Below are 19,824 nucleotides of genomic sequence, written 5' to 3'. Positions count from 1 at the left end.
GGAAATGTCCCGACTCTCCCGATGGCCACTCCGCTACTGTATGTGACCCATTCTGTCTAAATGAGTGGGAGGTTTTTTAGAAAAAATAAGTAGCCTACATTAATTCAAATACTCAATTAAACATCTAATACGTTTTCTGAGAGTGAAATGATTATATACTAAGATACGTGTCATGTCACATCTTGGTTTCGGTGTAAAAACATGCAGGAATTTGGAAATAAAATGCAGGATTGCTTGAAGTTTATAGAGTTATTAAAAGAGTTACATTCGGGACTGATTTATGTTAAAAAGTTATTAAGATCGAAAAGACTTTCGCTGACTGACAGATCCGAAACGCAACGCACAGACGTGCAATTACGTGCACTGAGAGAATAGTTTAAAAACAACGTTTTGACAAGAATTTACAAAAGCATAATAAGCATTAGAACAAACTTGCTGAGCTTATTATTATCTATGTCCATACAGCGTTTGCGCAAAAATAACTTATTGTTTAAAAATAAAACTCTCATTAATCTTCATCTAAATTATAAATAATCAGATATTCGTTTAAAACTTCGAATTACAGTTTGCTTTATTATTTAAAAATCAAGCAACATGATAAACAATTAGGAAATTAGAAAGATTTAATTCAAATGTTTCAGTTGTTATTTACTTACTTTATTTTTATGTTAATTGCAATTCATAGTAATCTTCAGTTTAAATTTTGCTTTAAAAAATGTTACATTTTCATATTTTTTTATCTATTAACTTATTTATTTTATATTCACCTACACTGACAATGAAGCTGGCTTTAACTTTGAGTAATTAAAAGATCATCTGTGACCGGAGTCACATGGAGACACGGAGTTATTAACGAATATTTTATTATCAGAGTGCAGCATTTTATCAAGGTTTTCTGGTCTTGTGTAATTAAATAAAAAAACAAAAAAACTAAAAGAGCCACCTCCTCCTCTCTACGTTGCCGGGGAACCGGCCTATGCCGTGAGAGAGTTCTTGGATTAGAGGCGACGCGGGTATTTGGTCGATTGGGAGGGCTATGGCCCTGAGGAAAGGTCCTGGGTAGCCTCGGACGACATTCTGGATCCCAACCTCATCGAGGAGTTTCATCGAGCCAGACCCGACCGTCCTGCACCACGCCCTCGAGGGAGACCTTGTAGAGCGCCAGGAGGCGCTCCTAGGGGGGGGGGGGGTTCTGTAACGTCCATACCGCCACGCCAGCAGAGGGAGCCCTCGCCTGAGTACTGACATGGCACCGCCCTCTGCTTCTCTGCTCATTTCCTGTTTTGCCCTACTTAAGATTCAAGCTAGCCTAGGGCTAGCGCGAAGTATTGCCAGCTAACCCCTGCATACCAAGCGTTTATTGAGTGATTTACCTGACTGCCTGATATTGACCATTTGCCTGTTTATCCTGTTTCTCTGCCTTTGGATTTACCCCTTTGTATTGTTTGCCTGGTTTGGACTGCCTATCTGTTTTTGATCTACCTGCCTGTACTTTGATTACTCTTCTGCCTTACGTCTTGGATTTGTTTGCCAGATTGGTTGGTTTTAATAAACACCGCAAAATGGATCCCAGTGTTTCTGAGCCATCCTTACAGCAAAATAAGATTTACTGCTTAAACAATAAATAGCCCTGAATGGTTTTAGCCATCTCTTTTAGTTGTGAAGGATATTTTTTATTTCCCACTTTTTATGGAGCAGCAAACCCCTAAAGAAGTGCTGGTGGGCACACTTGACTGCAACTACATTTTTAATAAGATAGGATGCATCATGGCCTGCTTTTTATAGCAGTAGGGAAACTTTATATTCAAGAAGCAAATATTACATTCTAATTACTTACATGGTATTGAATAACAGCTACTCAGGATCTGAAAAAAAACTCCAGAAAAATGACAAAAATTAAATGAGTTAACAGCTGGCAAATACTGTTAAAGTTCGCGTACCAAGTCTATACTATACAGCAGTGGTTCTCAAACGTTTTACACAAAGTACTGTACCACCTCGGAAAATATTTGGCTTTCCAAGGACCACCATAATGAGCATCGTTAAAATTCATAGTTGGTCTAACTATTCAGAGCTATGCAGAGTTCAAAAACTAAGTTTTATTCCTAATAAGAATATTGATTGTTTTTATTCCTTATACGAATATTCATTATTGTCAGCCAACCATTACAGAGTTTGAACATTAATACTGCACTGTGCTACAAGTAAATAGGATTAATGATTAAATTAAAAAGTGCCCAAAATTTAAAAAAAAATTGTTGTAATGATAGCCATCATGGCTCTCTCTGCTGGCCTGCAGAGGTTTCGTCTATATATCTGCCTCTGGACTCCATTACCCATATCCCTTGCACTAGTCTGATCATCACCACACCTTTTCCTGTTTGCTCATTATCTGGACTATATAAACCATGCTCACTCTTACTCACATTGCAAAGTATTGTTAGCACTGTCTGCACACTGAGCACTTATCCTGGCTCTCTGTTGTGTGTTCTGTGTCTCTTTGTTTTTGACCTGTGCATGCATATTGTTTTTAACTGCCTGCCCTGACCTACACCTGGATATTGTATTATTGTTTTGAATTACCTTTGCTGTTATTGTTTACCTGGTTGTGGACTCTTGCCTGTTGTGGATTACTCTTAATAAAACTGCATTTGGATCTAACCCGTGCCTCACGTGCATGACAACAGTACTGTACTTAAATGTTAAAATGCTGAACTTAAAATATATTTTTCAGATTAATCAAACCCTACTTATTAATTTGCAAAATTAATGATATACTAATATTTTTGTTGACCCTTGCATTGTTCAAATTCACTAACCTTTAGGGTTGTTAAGTGTACAAACAAGCCATTAAATTAAACAGCTTTAATTTATCATGTAAAAATTATGTAATGTAAAAATGTAATTTTTTGCATTAACCTAATCACCCTCAGTACAAAACTACCAAATGTTTACAACATTTCCATGATTTTAACTCTTTAATTGTCAAGTTTTCAAGTGATGTCACTGATTTGGGGAAAATATACACAATTACAGATTGGCAATATAAAAGTGTCTTGTACATTGTGTTATATGGACTATAACAGTATATTAGAGAGAGAGAGTGTGTGTGTGTGTGTGTGTTAGAATCTATTTCTACGCAGGTCGAGGTATGAATTTTTCGTTGAATCTGTAGTAAATAGACGAGGTCTGAGGTGAGCAGCAGAGAGTTCTGATATATATCAGGGGCCATGAAAGACACTGACACCGAGATGCAGTTCAAACATAGACCGAAGTTTATTAGACAGGCTTCAGCTTATATAGTGTACAGAAAGGAAGCACTGGTCACCTGATAAACATTTGATAATGTCTAGAAGAATCATGTGGGCAGCTATTGAGCAAACATGTCTGGAGAACAATCACATGATTGGTCCCTTCGCAAGAGCATCTGGATACGGATACATAAATAATAATGCTTAGACAGTTGTATTGTGTAAAAAGAGGAAAGGGAGATTAGAACAGGGAAGTCTGGTCGTACTTCATGACCTGGACTGACCAGCCCATGTCTAGCTTTTGTGCATAGTCAAGGGAAAATGTCACAACTCAATCTCAACTTAGTAAATGCAAGATAAATGAACCGTATCATTGCTTCATTAATCATCCGAATATAACAATAAAGAAATATATATCAAATAGGTAAATGTGGGGTGTGGGGGAACAACATTTAAATTCTGACAATGGCCCCTTTGAGACACGTCAGTGGATCACATCTGATCCCACGCACACACCCATATCAAAAGAAAAATTAATTTCCTTGTGTTTGAAAATAAAATTTTGCATCACAGGTCGTTTGGGTCCACCTTCTATACATCGAGTTATCACTAATCCATTTACTCCAGATACATTATTTATGACATATAACAGGGTTATGGGTCCACATCTGGAAAGCACTGGTTTCATATACTTTAAGAAAATACTTTTCCTAATTGCAGAAATCAAATTGTTACAAATAGTTTATTAAATAGCAATTTCCTAAATAACCCTTATTTTCAAGAAACCAATACCTTTATTATTATTATTTTTTCTATAGACTTTCAGATCACTATCATTCAAAATAAACATATACCACAGCATATGATCTATGAATCGCTTTTGCAGGGCCAGTTGTGTGATGTGTTCGTTGTCTTCCAATATTCTTTGCTCTGCTTCCACAATGTGCTCGCTGAAGATGATGAAAGCTTTGGTCACTATACATGGTTCGAATTCTTCTGGCAGTGGAGCTTCCATCAAGATCTCTCACTCGTTGTTTTTCCGTTGTTCTCTGTGACTAGTAGTCGTTGGTTGGTTTCGTCTCTGGTGTCCTGATCCATGGCAGAGTGGTGCTTCAACCTTGAGGCATGAATCCACCGTAGCTGATTGTCAATCAGAACTCCCATCTTTGTCACAGCCATCACCATGTCTGGGCCGAGGTATTTTGGCTCTCATCTTATTTCGGATAATAAAGCAGGTAGCAAATCTACCCATTTCTTTCCAGTTTCTAACGCAGCTTTGGTTATCCTATGTTTAATTTTCGTGTCCGTTCTCTCTATGACAGCTGTTAATTGTAGGTGATGATACGGGATATTAAAATGGCAATTAATAGTCGGCGCTTTAGCTAAGAGCTACATTACTCTAGACACAAAAGGTGTCTCGTTGTCGGATTCAATTGTTTTCGGTATGCTAAAACGAGGAATAATTTCCTTTTGTCAAAATTTTAACTACAGTTTGCACATCCTCTTTGTGATAAAAAAGATATTTCATAATTTCCAATCGGCAGTATGCGAATGAAGTCAATCTGATCATGTTAATCACTTGCACAGCCATAGCAAGGTCTGTTTTGACATCATATTCAAATAGTCATTTAATGTGAGCTTGAGCTGCTTCTTTGGCAGCCTCATCTGGTCTTCTTGTTTCACACAGCCTGGTCATCATTTCCTGATCCATGATCTTTTACTTTCACTATTGCCATTTCAGACGGTAAGCCAGGGATGGGCAACTTCGGCCCCGGAGGGCCGGCGTCCTGCAGAGCCCAGCTCCAACCATAATCAAACACACCTGAAGCAGCCAATTAAGGTCTTACTAGGCATACTAGAAACTTTAACGCACGTGTGCTGAGGCAAGTTGGAGCCAAACTCTGCTGGACACCGGCCCTCCAGGACCGAAGCCGCCCATCCCTGCGGCAAGCTGTACTGCTTTTGTCAACCATCCTACCAAATATGAATGAGCTATAAGTTTACCATCTGCTGTCTTAAAATCTCAGGCTTCCCATGCTTTTTTACAAAATTTAGAATGCACATATTTAGAGTCGTGTAGATTTTGGCTTTTTCCTTTCATTAGCTCACAAGCTCGTATTAGAGTTACCAATTCTGCAGCTTGTGCTGAGTTGTAATTTAGAGCAAAGGCTTCGATAACCTCACCAGTATCCGACACCACAGCATAACCACACAGGTAGACATCGTCCGATGGCTTTGCATATGAGCCATCCACATAGATCTGACCCCCCCATCTAGGGGCGATTCCATTAAATTGGCCCTAGAGAAACAGGAAGTGGTCAATTCAACAATGCAATCATGTTTTAGATCGTGCTCAGTCATGTCTACCAGTCCCAAAACTGTGGAATTAATGTTAAAAGTGGGCTGGATCGTTACATTTTTGGTTGCCAACAGCGTGGCCTCATACCCAGGTCGCCTCTGTGCCGTCATGTGTTGTGTTTGTATATTATATAAAAATGCACCTACTTGATGTGATGTGTAGAGTCATTGACTGTGACAGCACCGTTCTCTCAGCCACCTGTACAAACAGAACATCAGCAGCCACTGCATAAAGACATTTTAGGCATACCTGTTACTATATTATCTAGTTTTCTAGACAGATATGCCACTGGCCTATAAGCGCAACCTTGTTGTTGCCAAAGGATATCCAGAGCCCCACCATTCGCCTCTCACGCATGCAGGTGAAAAGTCTTTGCATAGTTTGGGTGGCCCAGAGCTGGGGCCGTAGTAATGGCGTGTTTCAGTGCCATGAAATGAGTCTCTGCTTCATCAGTCCAGCATATCAGTGATGCAGGCGATGCCTTGTGATCAATCGTGCTCCGCAAATGTCCGTCATGGGCAGCACACTCAGGTTTCCATGAGTAACAAAAGTTTATTAACCCCAGAAAACTTTGGAGCTGTTACACAGTTCGTGGGAATTTCATCTTCCGGATCAGTTCAACCTGATCTGTGGAGGTTTTTTTTTGAACACCTGGCATTATGACGTGACCCAGGTACAAGAACTTTTGCTTGACCCACCGGAACTTTTCTTTTGATGCTTTGAAACCAGCGTCCACCAAAATATTGCAGTACGATAATGGAGGCTTCCTCACAGTTCTTTTCAGTCAGAGCAGAGACCATGATGTCATCGGCATACAGCAGACAGCAAACCCGAAAACAGCAAGTTGATCTTTTTTTTTCTCAGTGTCTTTTTTCACCGCAGCGGAGAGGACGGATGGTGAGTCAACATACCCTTCTTAGTTTTTGCACCCCCTATCCTATAAGGCTAGCTGTGGCTGTGTGTCTGGATGCACTGGAACAGAGAAACAAAAGCAGCACACAAATCAATGACAGAAATACTTATGTGTGCATGGTATAAAATTTATAACAGTGGGCACATCTGGAACAATCAGAGACAGAGGAATTATCAGTTTATTGAGTGCTCTTAAATCTTGTGTAAGACATTATGTCTTTCCATCAGCATTCACCACCGGGTTAATCGGTGTGTTGTATGGCGAGTAGGTACGAGGACACCCTGTTAAACAAAATGGTGAATAATAGGTTTAATGCCATCTTCCTTTTCTTTTGACAAAGGATATTGTTTGATGTAGACAGGTTTAAGTTTAACTTTGTATGGTTTCATATCAATGAAACCTGTATTATTGTTTGACTGAGTTCATAGACATGGGTTAATCAAAGTGTCTACATTCTGTAGTATGCGGGCGGGTACTGGATCTTGGTCGGCCTTCTCACTTCCTCCCCCCATAGGCAGAGGATCAAAGTATGTCCGTAATCATGACATAAAAGAGAAAACAACATGAGAATCATGAAATTCCATTTTTTACTTGTGCATAATGTCTCGCCCGAGCAAATTAAGACAAACATCTGGTATGATTTGAAATTTGTGAAGAAAAAAATGGTTTGACACCTGGAGCTCTTACCTCCAGAGGTGGTGTAATGGGTCAGAACATTTCATTGTGTTTTGTTATGCCAGTTTGTCTGGTAATTACTGTCAGATAGTTTCTGATGCACTTGCTTTGGCTGTTGCATTGACTGTCTACGTGGTGCGCCCTTGGAATAAAATTTCACCCCCCTTTGAACGACAGTCACATTTCATGTGGCCCCTTTGTCCACATAATAACACATTATATCAAATCTCAGTTTCCTTTCCGGTGCTTAAGCAAGCTTTTTCCCATTCGATGAGACTTGCACTGAAAACATAGCATGTTCACCAGATGCATCAGACTCACAAATCAGTCTATTCACATTCATATCCAACAGATTTCACTTACCTACGATTCATATTATTCAACAGCATATTTGTAACAGCGCACTCAGACTTTGTCAATCGGTAATCTAGAATAAACTCATAATGCTTTGAAACATGTGCAAAATTTAGAGGCAGTTTCATTTGGTTTTATCTTTCCGTTTAATGCAAATGATAAATACTGGCAAATGCCAAACCGTTTATCTAGACAAACGTGCAGCTGATTAAAAAAGCATATCATGATATTCATGATCTTCCCGTGTGAGTGGATGACGAGAGGCTGCAGTCCCCTCACCTTCAGTCACATGGTTTTCCCGAATCAGACAGCGGCACGTATCAATTATGTTTTTTATTTATTTATTTATTTATTTATTTATTTATTTATTTATTTATTTATTACATCGCTCTCCAATGTTTTCAACAAAATAGTATAAATCTGCCCCTGTGAGGTGCTCATAACTCTTGTGAGATTGCAAAACATTCACACATTTTACAGTGTTTTGTGACGACGGCAAACTTAAGCTGGTAGCCTACTATTCAACATAATATATGGCAGCGCATTTTGGGTTGGGGGTTTTCGATGTAAAGTTATTAAATTACTAATCGCTAAGTTACTGACATACAGGTCAGCATAAAACCTTTATTCTTTGTATACATAAAATCATCAGGCTTTTGCCTGGACGTGGCAGAATCACCCATCTTCAACACAATGTAAACAAATAATAGCAGCAATAATAAACAAACCGCAACAAGCACAAATAAGCAATTGACAAACACCCGGGTTTTCTGTGCTCCTCCACTCAGCCTCAATACATTTACGTATCGTTTCGTTCTTTAGAAGTTATATATTAGTTTGGCAAATTATTTGAAATTTGCAAAAATCCAGTTTTCATAAAATGTCATAAATGTTATTCATATAGTTTTAATAAATTTCTTTGATAGTGGGCAATGCTCGTTTTATATTCAATTCAACGTTTTGTTGATGATTACTCAACAATAACGAATAACAATAACACCGCGATCTCAAATATACAGCGAGCTCTAACTGTATATTTGACCTCGCTCCGTACGCAGTCAATGCTGCATCTGCTGGTAATCTCGATTACCGCACCCGTGAAATTTAATTGACAAGAAATCACTCGTTGTCAATTTGTTTCTTTCTTTTACTCGTGAGCGACTATCACTTCGTTACTAGCAATTAATTCGTAAATCAATTAGCCAACGGTGGCGATTTTTGGGCCACCTGCCCCATGTGGGCCGAGTGAAAATGACCGATCTTGTCTCGAGCACAAGATATGGGTCCTACTGGGACTCTACAGGGGTAAGCGCTGTATTTCAAATTTATTAGAAATATCACGACACTTACCCCTTTATGTAGGTCCTCCCCGATCTGCGGTGTTCGAATTTCGGTCTCCGGTTCTGTCGGGAGGAGGCTCACCCCCCTGTCGCCGGACGAGCGCCCAACTGTTAGAATCTAATTCTACGCAGGTCTAGAGGTATGAAGTTTTCGTTGAATCTGTAGTAAAGAGACGAGGTCTGAGGTGAGCAGCAGAGAGTTCTGAGGGGCCATGAAAGACACTGACACCGAGATGCAGTTCAAACATAGACCGAAGTTTATTAGACAGGCTTCAGCTTATATAGTGTACAGAAAGGAAGCACTGGTCACCTGATAAACATTTGATAATGTCTAGAAGAATCATGTGGGCAGCTATTGAGCAAACATGTCTGGAGAACAATCACATGATTGGTCCCTTCGCAAGAGCATCTGGATACGGATACATAAATAATAATGCTTAGACAGTTGTATTGTGTAAAAAGAGGAAAGGGAGATTAGAACAGGGAAGTCTGGTCGTACTTCATGACCTGGACTGATCAGCCCATGTCTAGTTTTTGTGCATAGTCAAGGGAAAATGTCACAACTCAATCTCAACTTAGTAAATGCAAGATAAATGAACTGTATCATTGCTTCATTAATCATCCGAATATAACAATAAAGAAATATATATCAAATAGGTAAATGTGGGGTGTGGGGGAACAACATTTAAATTCTGACAGTGTGTGTATGTATCAGAAGTGTTTGTGTGTTGATGATCATCTTAACTTCACTCTTTATCACTGTGTTTGTAGTTTATCTCTGTGTTGGGTGACAGCTGCAGGTTTTTGTGATCTGGCTTCAGCCCTGAGATCAAACCCTTCATCACACTTAAGAGAGCTGAACCTGAGCCACAATAATCCAGGAGTCTCAGGAGTGAAGCAGATCTCTGATCTACTGAAAGATCCACACTGCACACTGGAGAAACTCAAGTATGTCAGACATTAAGAGTCCTGTGTGTGTGTGTGTGTGTGTGTGTGTGTCTGTGTGTGTGTGTGTGTGTGTGTGTGTTGTGCTCCACCCAACGTGTTTTCCCCTAACCCTGTACAAGCCTATGCTGATGACATCCAATTGGCCTCTCGGGAAGAGAGTGTTATTAAGAACATGCTTGTCAGAACAGACTTATTTACGAACTGGTCAGGTCTGCAAATTAAGCATTCAAAATGTGCTGTTTTCTACCAGAGACGAAGCGGGGGAAACCGATGGTACAAATCCAAAGCTGATCAAATACCTGAGTTTACTATCAACACAGAACCGATTCGTGTGTATGACCTGCATGAGACGTACACCTATTTGGGTCATAAATTTAATATAGCAGGGGAGTGGAAGGAGCAGGTTGAGTACATGGTTACTGAGTATATTTCCAGGATGGACTTAATTGATGCCTCACCACTTCCTTTGCTCATGAAGCTGGAGGCCATTAGACAGATTGCCCTGTCTAGAATACAACTAGGGATGCTCATATCAGTTAATTTTCCCGACCGACAACCGTAGCTTCTAAACCGAACATTAACCGTTAACTGATAAGATTTTAATATGAAATTGTCATTGAGTAAAAATACAGTTGACGGTTGTCTGTGAACTAGTAAAAACAAAAGATTTAATTTGAACGTGCAAACAGCAGCGACAGATCAACAACAGAACCAGGATTCATACATTATCAGATATTCACGCAATATATTCACCTTATTAAAAAGCACGCGATCAGTCCAGAGGATTAATATCCAAAAAGGGCAGATTGTCTCCGTTTCATCTACCACAGTGGTCATTTCTAAAGCAGGTTGCTTTTCAGAAAGTTTTGTTTTTGCGTCGTCTTTCTCCAATTGTGCAAAAAGAGAGATGTTTATTACAGAGCATGTGAGCGGTGCGGAGCGGGAGCGGAGTGGTAATATTTCCATCAGAGCGCAGAGCGCATTTCCGAAGTTTCCGCTCCGCTCGCTCAATACGCAGCACCGCTCGCTCATCCCAGTATGCCCTTTGGTAATTTGATAGTTCGAGAATCTATAGCAATAAGTTATGTAGTTCAAATATTGTTTTAATGAAGTCGCCAGCCTTATATAGAAATGAAAGAAATGAAACTAAGATGACAGAATAACTGTAGCGTCGTCTGCATCTAGATGCAGTTTTAAAGATTAAAATAACTTTAATCCAACTGATCAACACAAATACAAAGCGCCATAATATAACTGATTGCTAACCAGCATTTAAACCACTTAAAATAAAAACCTGTATAGTTCTCCGCTCCGTGGATGAGGAAGCTTCAGCCAAAAACGCCGGTGCCTTTAGTATTAACTGACTGAACACTTGACTCTTCCATGGACATTTAGATATTAATTTTTTTCATCAACAGCATGCGAGGAACATTATAAACATCGATGATAATCTGCCGACTCGACTGATTCAGCACGTCCTCTATTCTACAGAGTCCGCTTAATTAACGGCTTTTCGTTCGGTCCGCGTGAGCTAAACATTTTTGTTCTGTAATTTGCTCTCGCGTAGGTTATATTTCTACATATTTTTGACCAAGTAACACTCGGGATAAAATGTAAGTTGTTTTAGATAGCATTTAAGCTTCTGAAATGTTGACAAATCAGTCTGACTAAAATGATCTATCCAGATGAATTTAGACAAAATAATGATTTATTCGTTTTCATAGAGATACACGTTAATTTAGCTACTAATATACTATTGAAAATGCCATAAATAAATACTTATGGCCTTCTGTATTGCATTCGTTTTGTACATTTACAGGTTCATAAATACTGTCTAATTTTAATTTCTTTAAGACACAGCTGTGTTCTGTATTTACTGATGCACTGTAAATTTGCACTTTGCACTTGAAATTGTTCTTCAATTTATTTTAGTTTTTTCAAATAATATATTTATATAATAGTATAGTTTGTTAAATGTTTTTCTCATAAGGGGAACGAATTATTATAATATTTCGTAATTAGGCTACTTATTACATTTATTATTACTTAAAATTGTGAATTAGTAAAACGTGGATGACGTGGAAACAATTTGTTAATTTGAATTATATCCGGAGCACCGTATCAGTTAAACTAGGTCTAATAGCCAACACACAACTGTACATAACTGCGATTTATCAGCTAATACTTTAATTAAATGCAATTATCCAAGAACGTCAGTACAGAAAACAATTAGGCTTACTAAATATTTTTTTTATGTCGGAGCGGGATCTGAGCGGGAATTGGTTTATTTGCTAGCGTGAGCGGAAAGTTAACGGAGCGCTTGCTTGGGCGGTGAGCGACTGAGTGGAGCGCTTGAAGAGTAGAGCGGAATATTTAGGGGAGCTTTGCTCACATGGTCCGGGACACGCGCGCGTCTCCGTTCAGCTTCCAAACACGCATACAAATGATCAGACCGTCAGGGCAGCAATCATTTGTGTCATTTACAGGACATTCACAAATTAAAGATAGAAAAGTGACGAAATGTCTGTCGGCTCATGACTACACACGCACCATGTATTAACAAATATTTTTTTATTTTAACTGATAATGTTAATCGGTCATAAATTCTTACCTTCGGTTAACGGTTAAACGGTCAATGTGAGCATCCCTAAATACAACATCTCTTTGCCAATGTCCACCTTATGAGTAAGACCCTGAGTCAATTGAATGATAAAATGGTTTCTTTAGTAAGAAAGTGGTTTGGATTGAACACTCATACTACTAGAGACATAATTTTCCAGTCTAAACAAGACGGTGGTCTTGGTGTTCCAAATGTGGAGTGGATATACAATGCAACAAGATTGTCACATCTTATTAAAATGTTAAACAATGATGACAATACTGTCAGAGAGCTTGCTAGATCCTCTCTGCTTCTGGACATGAAAAGACGCAAAGTCCCTTTGGCAGGAGAGGGAGAGTCAAGCTTTCTGGGTTTTAAGAGAAAATCTAATTGTAAGATGGAGACACACTGTGCTGGTTTCGGGGTCTGGTCAGATTGGCCTGACCTTAATGACCTTTGTGTAAAACTTGGAGTATCCCTGGACTGGGTGAAACCTGATACAGCCACCATAATTGTTTCTGAAGATCTTATAACCGATCGTTTAACCTCAGCAAGGGCTATTGTTGTGGATACAGGATTTCACCTATCACCAGACAATGCACGAAGGTACCTTGTAAGGCTACAACAACAACGACAGCAGCAACACTGGATTGGTCTTAAACTACAGGGAAAGATTGCTTGTATTCTTACTGCAGACCATTCTGTTTCTCACTCAATACTCAGAAACTCTGTGGTTGATGAAGACATAATGACTTTTGCAATCAAAGCCAGATTGCAAGTCCTTCCAACTAGACTCAATCTTTCCCTTTGGTACCCTAATTCATTCTCTTCACACTGTTTGCACCATGATAACCAGTTAATTATTGAATCCCTGTCTCATGTTTTGAATGGATGTTATGCATATAAGGGAATGTATGTTGCCAGACATGACAGAATCGTTGACTTACTGGTTGAAAATATAATTCCATGTGTTTCACAGTCTACAAAAATCTATAAGAATGTATGTGTCTCACCTTGCATGTTCAAACTCTGTAATAGTGTAACTAATGTGTTTTCAAATGTTGCTGCAAAAAAAACAGATGTTGTTGTTGTTGATGAGAACAGCAGAGAAGTGACCATTCTTGAAGTAGGTTGTACATTTGATTACAGTCTGGAAGAAGCCTACCTTACTAAGCTCTTAAAATACCAGCCACTTAAAGACATTGTTGCGCAGCTGGGGTACAAATGTAAGTTTTTGGTATATATATTTGGAAGCTTAGGTAATGTCCACAGACAAGTGGTCAGAGGTCTGCAAATTGCTGGTCTCCCTAAGCCAAGAGCAAAAGCTCTAGCAAAATTTTGTTCAATTTCAGCAATAATTGGTAGTCGGCACATATGGAGAAGGCGTTGCTATTTGTACCCATAAACTGAGACCAGAGGCAATGATTATTGGATTACAATGCTTGTATCTAAGATTGTTTGTGTTCAATGAAATTTATTGTAAAATGTGAACACAAATAAAATATTAAAATGTGTGTGTGTGTGTGTGTGTGTGTGTGTGTGTGTGTGTGTGTGTGTGTGTGTGTGCGTGTGTGTGTGTGTGTGTGTGTGTCTGTGTGTGCATGTACGTGCATGTGTGTGTGTTTGTGTGTGTCTGTGTATCAGACGTGTTTGTGTGTTGATGATCATCTTAACTTCAATCTTTATCACTGTGTTTGTAGTTTATGTTGGTGTTGGGTGACAGCTGCAGGTTTTTGTGATCTGGCTTCAGCTCTGAGATCAAACCCTTCATCACACTTAAGAGAGCTGAACCTGAGCCAGAATAATCCAGGAGTCTCAGGAGTGAAGCAGATCTCTGATCTACTGAAAGACCCACACTGCACACTGGAGAAACTCAAGTATGTCAGACATTAAGAGTCGTGTGTGTGTGTGTGTGTGTGTGTGTGTGTGTGTGTGTGTGTGTGTGTGTGTGTGTGTGTGTGTAAGGCGTGCGTGCGTGCGTGCGTGCGTGCGTGTGTGTGTTAGAAGTGTTTGATTGTTGATGATCATCTTAATGTCACTCTTCATCTCTGTGTTTGTAGTTTATCTCGGTGTGAGGTGACAGATGAAGGTTTTTGTGATCTGGCTTCAGCTCTGAGATCAAATCCTTCATCACACTTAAGAGAGCTGAAGCTGAGAGGCAATAATCCAGGAGTCTCAGGAGTGAAGCAGATCTCTGATCTACTGAAAGATCCACACTGCACACTGGAGAAACTCGAGTATGTCAGACATTAAGAGTCATGTGTGTGTGTGTGTGTGTGTGTGTGTGTGTGTGTCTCTCTCTCTCTCTCTCTCTCTCTCTGTGTGTGTGTGTGTGTGTGTGTGTGTGTGTGTGTGTGTGTGTGTGTGTGTGTGTGTGTCTCTCTCTCTCTCTCTCTCTCTCTGTGTCTGTGTGTGTATCAGAAGTGTTTGTGTGTTGTTGATGATCATCTTATCTTTACTCTTTATCTCTGTGTTTGTAGTTTATGTGGGTGTAAGGTGACAGATGAAGGTTTTTGTGATCTGGCTTCAGCTCTGAGATCAAATCCTTCATCACACTTAAGAGAGCTGAACCTGAGCCGCAATGATCCAGGAGTCTCAGGAGTGAAGCAGATCTCTGATCTACTGAAAGATCCACACTGCACACTGGAGAAACTCGAGTATGTCAGACATTAAGAGTCATGTGTGTGTGTGTGTGTGTGTGTGTGTGTGTGTGTGTGTGTGTGTCTCTCTCTCTCTCTCTCTCTCTCTCTGTGTGTGTGTGTGTGTGTGTGTGTGTGTGTGTGTGTGTGTGTGTGTGTGTGTGTGTGTGTCTCTCTCTCTCTCTCTCTCTCTCTGTGTCTGTGTGTGTATCAGAAGTGTTTGTGTGTTGTTGATGATCATCTTATCTTTACTCTTTATCTCTGTGTTTGTAGTTTATGTGGGTGTAAGGTGACAGATGAAGGTTTTTGTGTTCTGGCTTCAGCTCTGAGATCAAATCCTTCATCAAACTTAAGAGAGCTGAACCTGAGCCGCAATATTTTAGAAGTCTCAGGAGTGAAGCAGATCTCTGATCTACTGAAAGATCCACAATGTACACTGGAGACACTCGAGTATGTCAGACATTAAGAGTCATGTGTGTGTGTGTGTGTGTGTGTGTGTGTGTGTGTGTGTGTGTGTCTCTCTCTCTCTCTCTCTCTCTCTCTGTGTGTGTGTGTGTGTGTGTGTGTGTGTGTGTGTGTGTGTGTGTGTGTGTGTGTGTGTCTCTCTCTCTCTCTCTCTCTCTCTGTGTCTGTGTGTGTATCAGAAGTGTTTGTGTGTTGTTGATGATCATCTTATCTTTACTCTTTATCTCTGTGTTTGTAGTTTATGTGGGTGTAAGGTGACAGATGAAGGTTTTTGTGATCTGGCTTCAGCTCTGAGATCAAACCCTTCATCACACTTAAGAGAGCTGAACCTGAGCCAGAATAATCCAGGAGTCTCAGGAGTGAAGCAGATCTCTGATCTACTGAAAGATCCACACTGCACACTTGAGAAACTCAAGTATGTCAGACATTAAGAGTCCTGTGTGTGTGTGTGTGTGTGTGTGTGTGTGTGTGTGTGTTTGTTTGTGTGTGTGTGTGTGTACCTGGTAATTATCACGTTGTGGGGACCAATTGTCCCCACAAGGATAGGAATACCAGTGTTTTGGTGACCTTGTGGGGGCATTTTGATGTCCCCATGAGGAAACAAGCTTGTAAATCAAGATGATGTTTATTGAAAATCTAAGGTACAAGAAAGTTTTGTGTGATGGTTGGGGTTAGAGAATGGGGTAGGTTAGGGGAATAGAATATACAGTTTGTACAGTATAAAATGCATTACGTCTATGGAATGTCCCCACAAAACATGGAAACCAGAGTGTGTGTGTGTGTGTGTGTGTGTGTGTGTGTGTGTGTGTGTGTGTGTGTGTGTGTGTGTGTGTGTGTGTGTGTGTGTGTGTGTGTGTGTGTGTGTGTGTGTGTGTGTGTGTGTGTGTGTGTGCGCGCGTGAAGTGTTTGTGTGTTGATGATCATCTTAACTTCACTCTTCATCTCTGTGTTTGTAGTTTATCTGTGTGGGGGCTGAGAGATGAAGGTTTTTGTGATCTGGCTTCAGCTCTGAGATCAAATCCTTCATCACACTTAAGAGAGCTGAACCTGAGCAACAATGATCCAGGAGTCTCAGGAATGAAGCAGATCTCTGATCTACTGAAAGATCCAAACTGCACACTTGAGAAACTCTAGTATGTCAGACATTAAGAGTTATGTGTGTGTGTGTGTGTGTGTCTCTCTCTCTCTCTCTCTCTCTCTCTCTCTCTCTCTCTGTGTGTGTGTGTGTGTGTGTGTGTGTGTGTGTGTGTGTGTGTGTGTGTATCAGAAGTGTTTGAGTGTTGATGATCATCTTAACTTCACTCTTCATCTCTGTGTTTGTAGTTTATGTCGGTGTGGGGTGACAGCTGAAGGTTTATGTTATCTGGCTTCAGCTCTGAGATCAAACCCTTCATCACACTTAAGAGAGCTGAACCTGAGCTTCAATGATCTAGGAGTCTCAGGAGTGAAGCAGATCTCTGATCTACTGAAAGATCCACACTGCACACTGGAGAAACTCGAGTATGTCAGACATTAAGAGTCGTGTGTGTGTGTGTGTGTGTGTGTGTGTGTGTGTGTGTGTGTGTGTGTGTGTGTGTGTGTGTGTGTGTTTGTGTATGTACCTGGTAATTATAACTTTGTGGGGACCAATTGTCCCCACAAAGATAGGAATACCAGTATTTTTGTGACCTTGTGGGGACATTTTGATGTGAGGAAACAAGATTATAAATCAAACAGAATGATGTTTCTTGAGGATGTGTAGTAGGAGAAGGGTTTCTGTGATGGTTGGGGTTAGGGAATGGGGTAGGTAAGGGGAATAGAATATACAGTTTGTATGGTATAAAATGCATGACGTCTATGAAATGTCCCCACAAAACATGGAAACAAGAATGTGTGTGTGTGTGTGTGTTTATCAGAAGTGTTTGTGTGTTGATGATCATCTTAACTTCACTCTTTATCTCTGTGTTTGTAGTTTATGTCAGTGTGAGGTGACAGCTGCAGGTTTTTGTGATCTGGCTTCAGCTCTGAGATCAAATCCTTCATCACACTTAAGAGAGCTGAACCTGAGCGACAATCATCCTGGAGTCTCAGGAGTGAAGCAGATCTCTGATCTACTGAAAGATCCACACTGCACACTGGAGACACTCCAGTATGTCAGAAATTAAGAGTTGTGTGTATCTGTGTGTGTCTGTTCATGTGTGTGTCTGTGTGTCTATCTCTCTCTGTGTGTGTACGTGCATGTGTGTCTGTTCATGTAAACCCAACATGTGTGTGTGTGTGTGTGTGTGTGTGTGTGTGTGTGTGTGTGTGTGTCTGTTCATGTAAACCCAACGTGTGTATGTGTGCGTTTGTGGTGTTTGAGTGTTGATGATCATCTTAACTTCACTCTTCATCTCTGTGTTTGTAGTTTATCTCTGTGTGGGGTGACAGCTGCAGGTTTTTGTGATCTGGCTTCAGCTCTGAGATCAAACCCTTCATCACACTTAAGAGAGCTGAACCTGAGCGACAATGATCCAGGAGTCTCAGGAGTGAAGCAGTTCTCTGATCTACTAAAAGATCCACACTGCACATTGGAGAAACTCAAGTATGCACCCGAGAAAACAGGTGCAGGTTGTTGTCATAGAATACCGAAGTATAAACTAGAGCCACCATCTTGAAACAGGGGAATCCCGCATCAGCGTCATTGTATGCAATGGTGTAACGGAAATAAAATCACCATAAATCATCACGAATGCGATTTTTTGGGTTTTCTTTTGGTTCGTTTCAACAGCCAGACATGTATTTAGCATTGAGTCCAGAAAAATATTAAAGTTTTAAAATTTTGAAAATCTACTCACTGATTCTTGAAACTTTAGCAAAATCATGTCCCACTAAGAAAAGTTCTAATTCTTTTGGAAATGAATAACATTTTCATGAAGAAAAAGAATCAATGTTATAATCAGGGGGTCCTTTGCACATATGTTAGGGCAGTGGTTTTCGGTCTTGTCCTGGGGGGCCCACGGCTCTGCACATTTTGTATGTCTCCCATAACTGACACACCCAGTTCTGTTCATGGATCTCTCCATTAATGAGCTGATGATCTGAATCGGGTGTGTTGGATGGGGGAGACATGCAGGGTGGGCGGGGCAGTGGGTGCCCTGGGACAGGATTGAAAACCACTGTGTTAGGGTGTATTCAAACCTGCCTTGTTTGGTTCGATTGAATCGAACTCAAGTTCGTTTCCCCCCTTGGTGTGGACCTTTTGGGCATGTGTGAATACAACAATCGAACTCTGGTGCGGACCAAACAACCGCACCGAGACCCAGCTGAAGAGGTGGTCTCGGTCCGATTCCAAATGAACTCTGGTACGGTTCATTTAAGGTGTGAACATTCCGACCTCGATTCTAGCCAAATGCATTATATTATTGTTATTCTGCTAGTGGGAGACATGCTATCAAGCAATTTATGTCGTGCATATACTGTACGGCAATGAATTTGAATACCTTTATTGAAATAATAAACTTTTTATTTCTTTGCTTAACTTAGGTGAGTTTGTCCATGTTTTATATTGTTGTAGTTTTATATTCATAAAAAAATGCAAGCCAATCATTTGTTTCAAAAAATCTAAGGACCTTAAAATTTATTTATGTTATAAGGCGGGTACAATGTTTTCCGTCTATTCGTTTTGTTTAAGATACGTATGTAACCCTATTTTTAACACAAAAAGGTTATGATTTTCTTATTTTAAACTTAACTCTTTCACCGCCAGCATTTTTAAAAAAAGTTGCCAGCCAGCGCCAGCGTTTTTCATGATTTTCACCAAAGTTTAATGCCTTCCAGAAAATGTTCTTCTTTGAATATATAAACATACAATATACCAAATGAAAGAACAGACCCTCTGCTTTCAAATAAAAAAAACGTTTCTTCCTACCTTCAGTGGTTCTTTTGTAATCAGCTTTTGAATATGGGTAGGTTTCTGCAAAAACACCACATTTTGAGCAAAAAGCAGAGATAATTCCATTTTTGTGACGGACTTTTCATAGAGATCCCATTCAGAGCGTTCTTTAAAACAGACACGGACATGCAGCTGCTTGCCATAGGGCAATACTTCCGGGTTTAAAAAGTTGCGGAAGTGCGCCACCTGGTGGATAATAGCGGTGTTGCGGAAAGACGGAAAATCTCGTCATTGGCGGGGAAGCGTTTTCTCTTAATTGACGAGATATCTCATCAATGGCGGGGAAAGAGTTAACCAAGAAACCTGGATTCCCGGCAGTTGAATGGTGAATTGGCCGGTAAAAATATAGTATTTACACAGTCTCTTAA

General features: G+C 40.1%; 1 protein-coding gene across 1 annotated transcript in view; it reads left to right on the top strand.

Annotated features, from left to right (window-relative positions):
* LOC129426532 (NACHT, LRR and PYD domains-containing protein 12-like) overlaps positions 1 to 18,179 on the top strand; it is a 216,732-nt gene extending 198,553 nt beyond the window's left edge. The window contains exons 4-10 of the mRNA XM_073856736.1: positions 9,664 to 9,840; positions 14,920 to 15,096; positions 15,352 to 15,528; positions 15,782 to 15,958; positions 16,867 to 17,043; positions 17,495 to 17,671; positions 17,930 to 18,179. Of these exons, the coding sequence (XP_073712837.1) occupies positions 9,664 to 9,840; positions 14,920 to 15,096; positions 15,352 to 15,528; positions 15,782 to 15,958; positions 16,867 to 17,043; positions 17,495 to 17,671; positions 17,930 to 18,179 (1,312 nt within the window). The remainder of the gene's footprint in view (positions 1 to 9,663; positions 9,841 to 14,919; positions 15,097 to 15,351; positions 15,529 to 15,781; positions 15,959 to 16,866; positions 17,044 to 17,494; positions 17,672 to 17,929) is intronic.
* The last annotated feature ends 1,645 nt before the right edge of the window (positions 18,180 to 19,824 follow it).

Source organism: Misgurnus anguillicaudatus, chromosome 19, assembly GCF_027580225.2.
Source record: "Misgurnus anguillicaudatus chromosome 19, ASM2758022v2, whole genome shotgun sequence".
Taxonomy (NCBI): Eukaryota; Metazoa; Chordata; class Actinopteri; order Cypriniformes; family Cobitidae; genus Misgurnus; species Misgurnus anguillicaudatus.
This window is presented reverse-complemented; position numbering and strand designations above follow the sequence as displayed.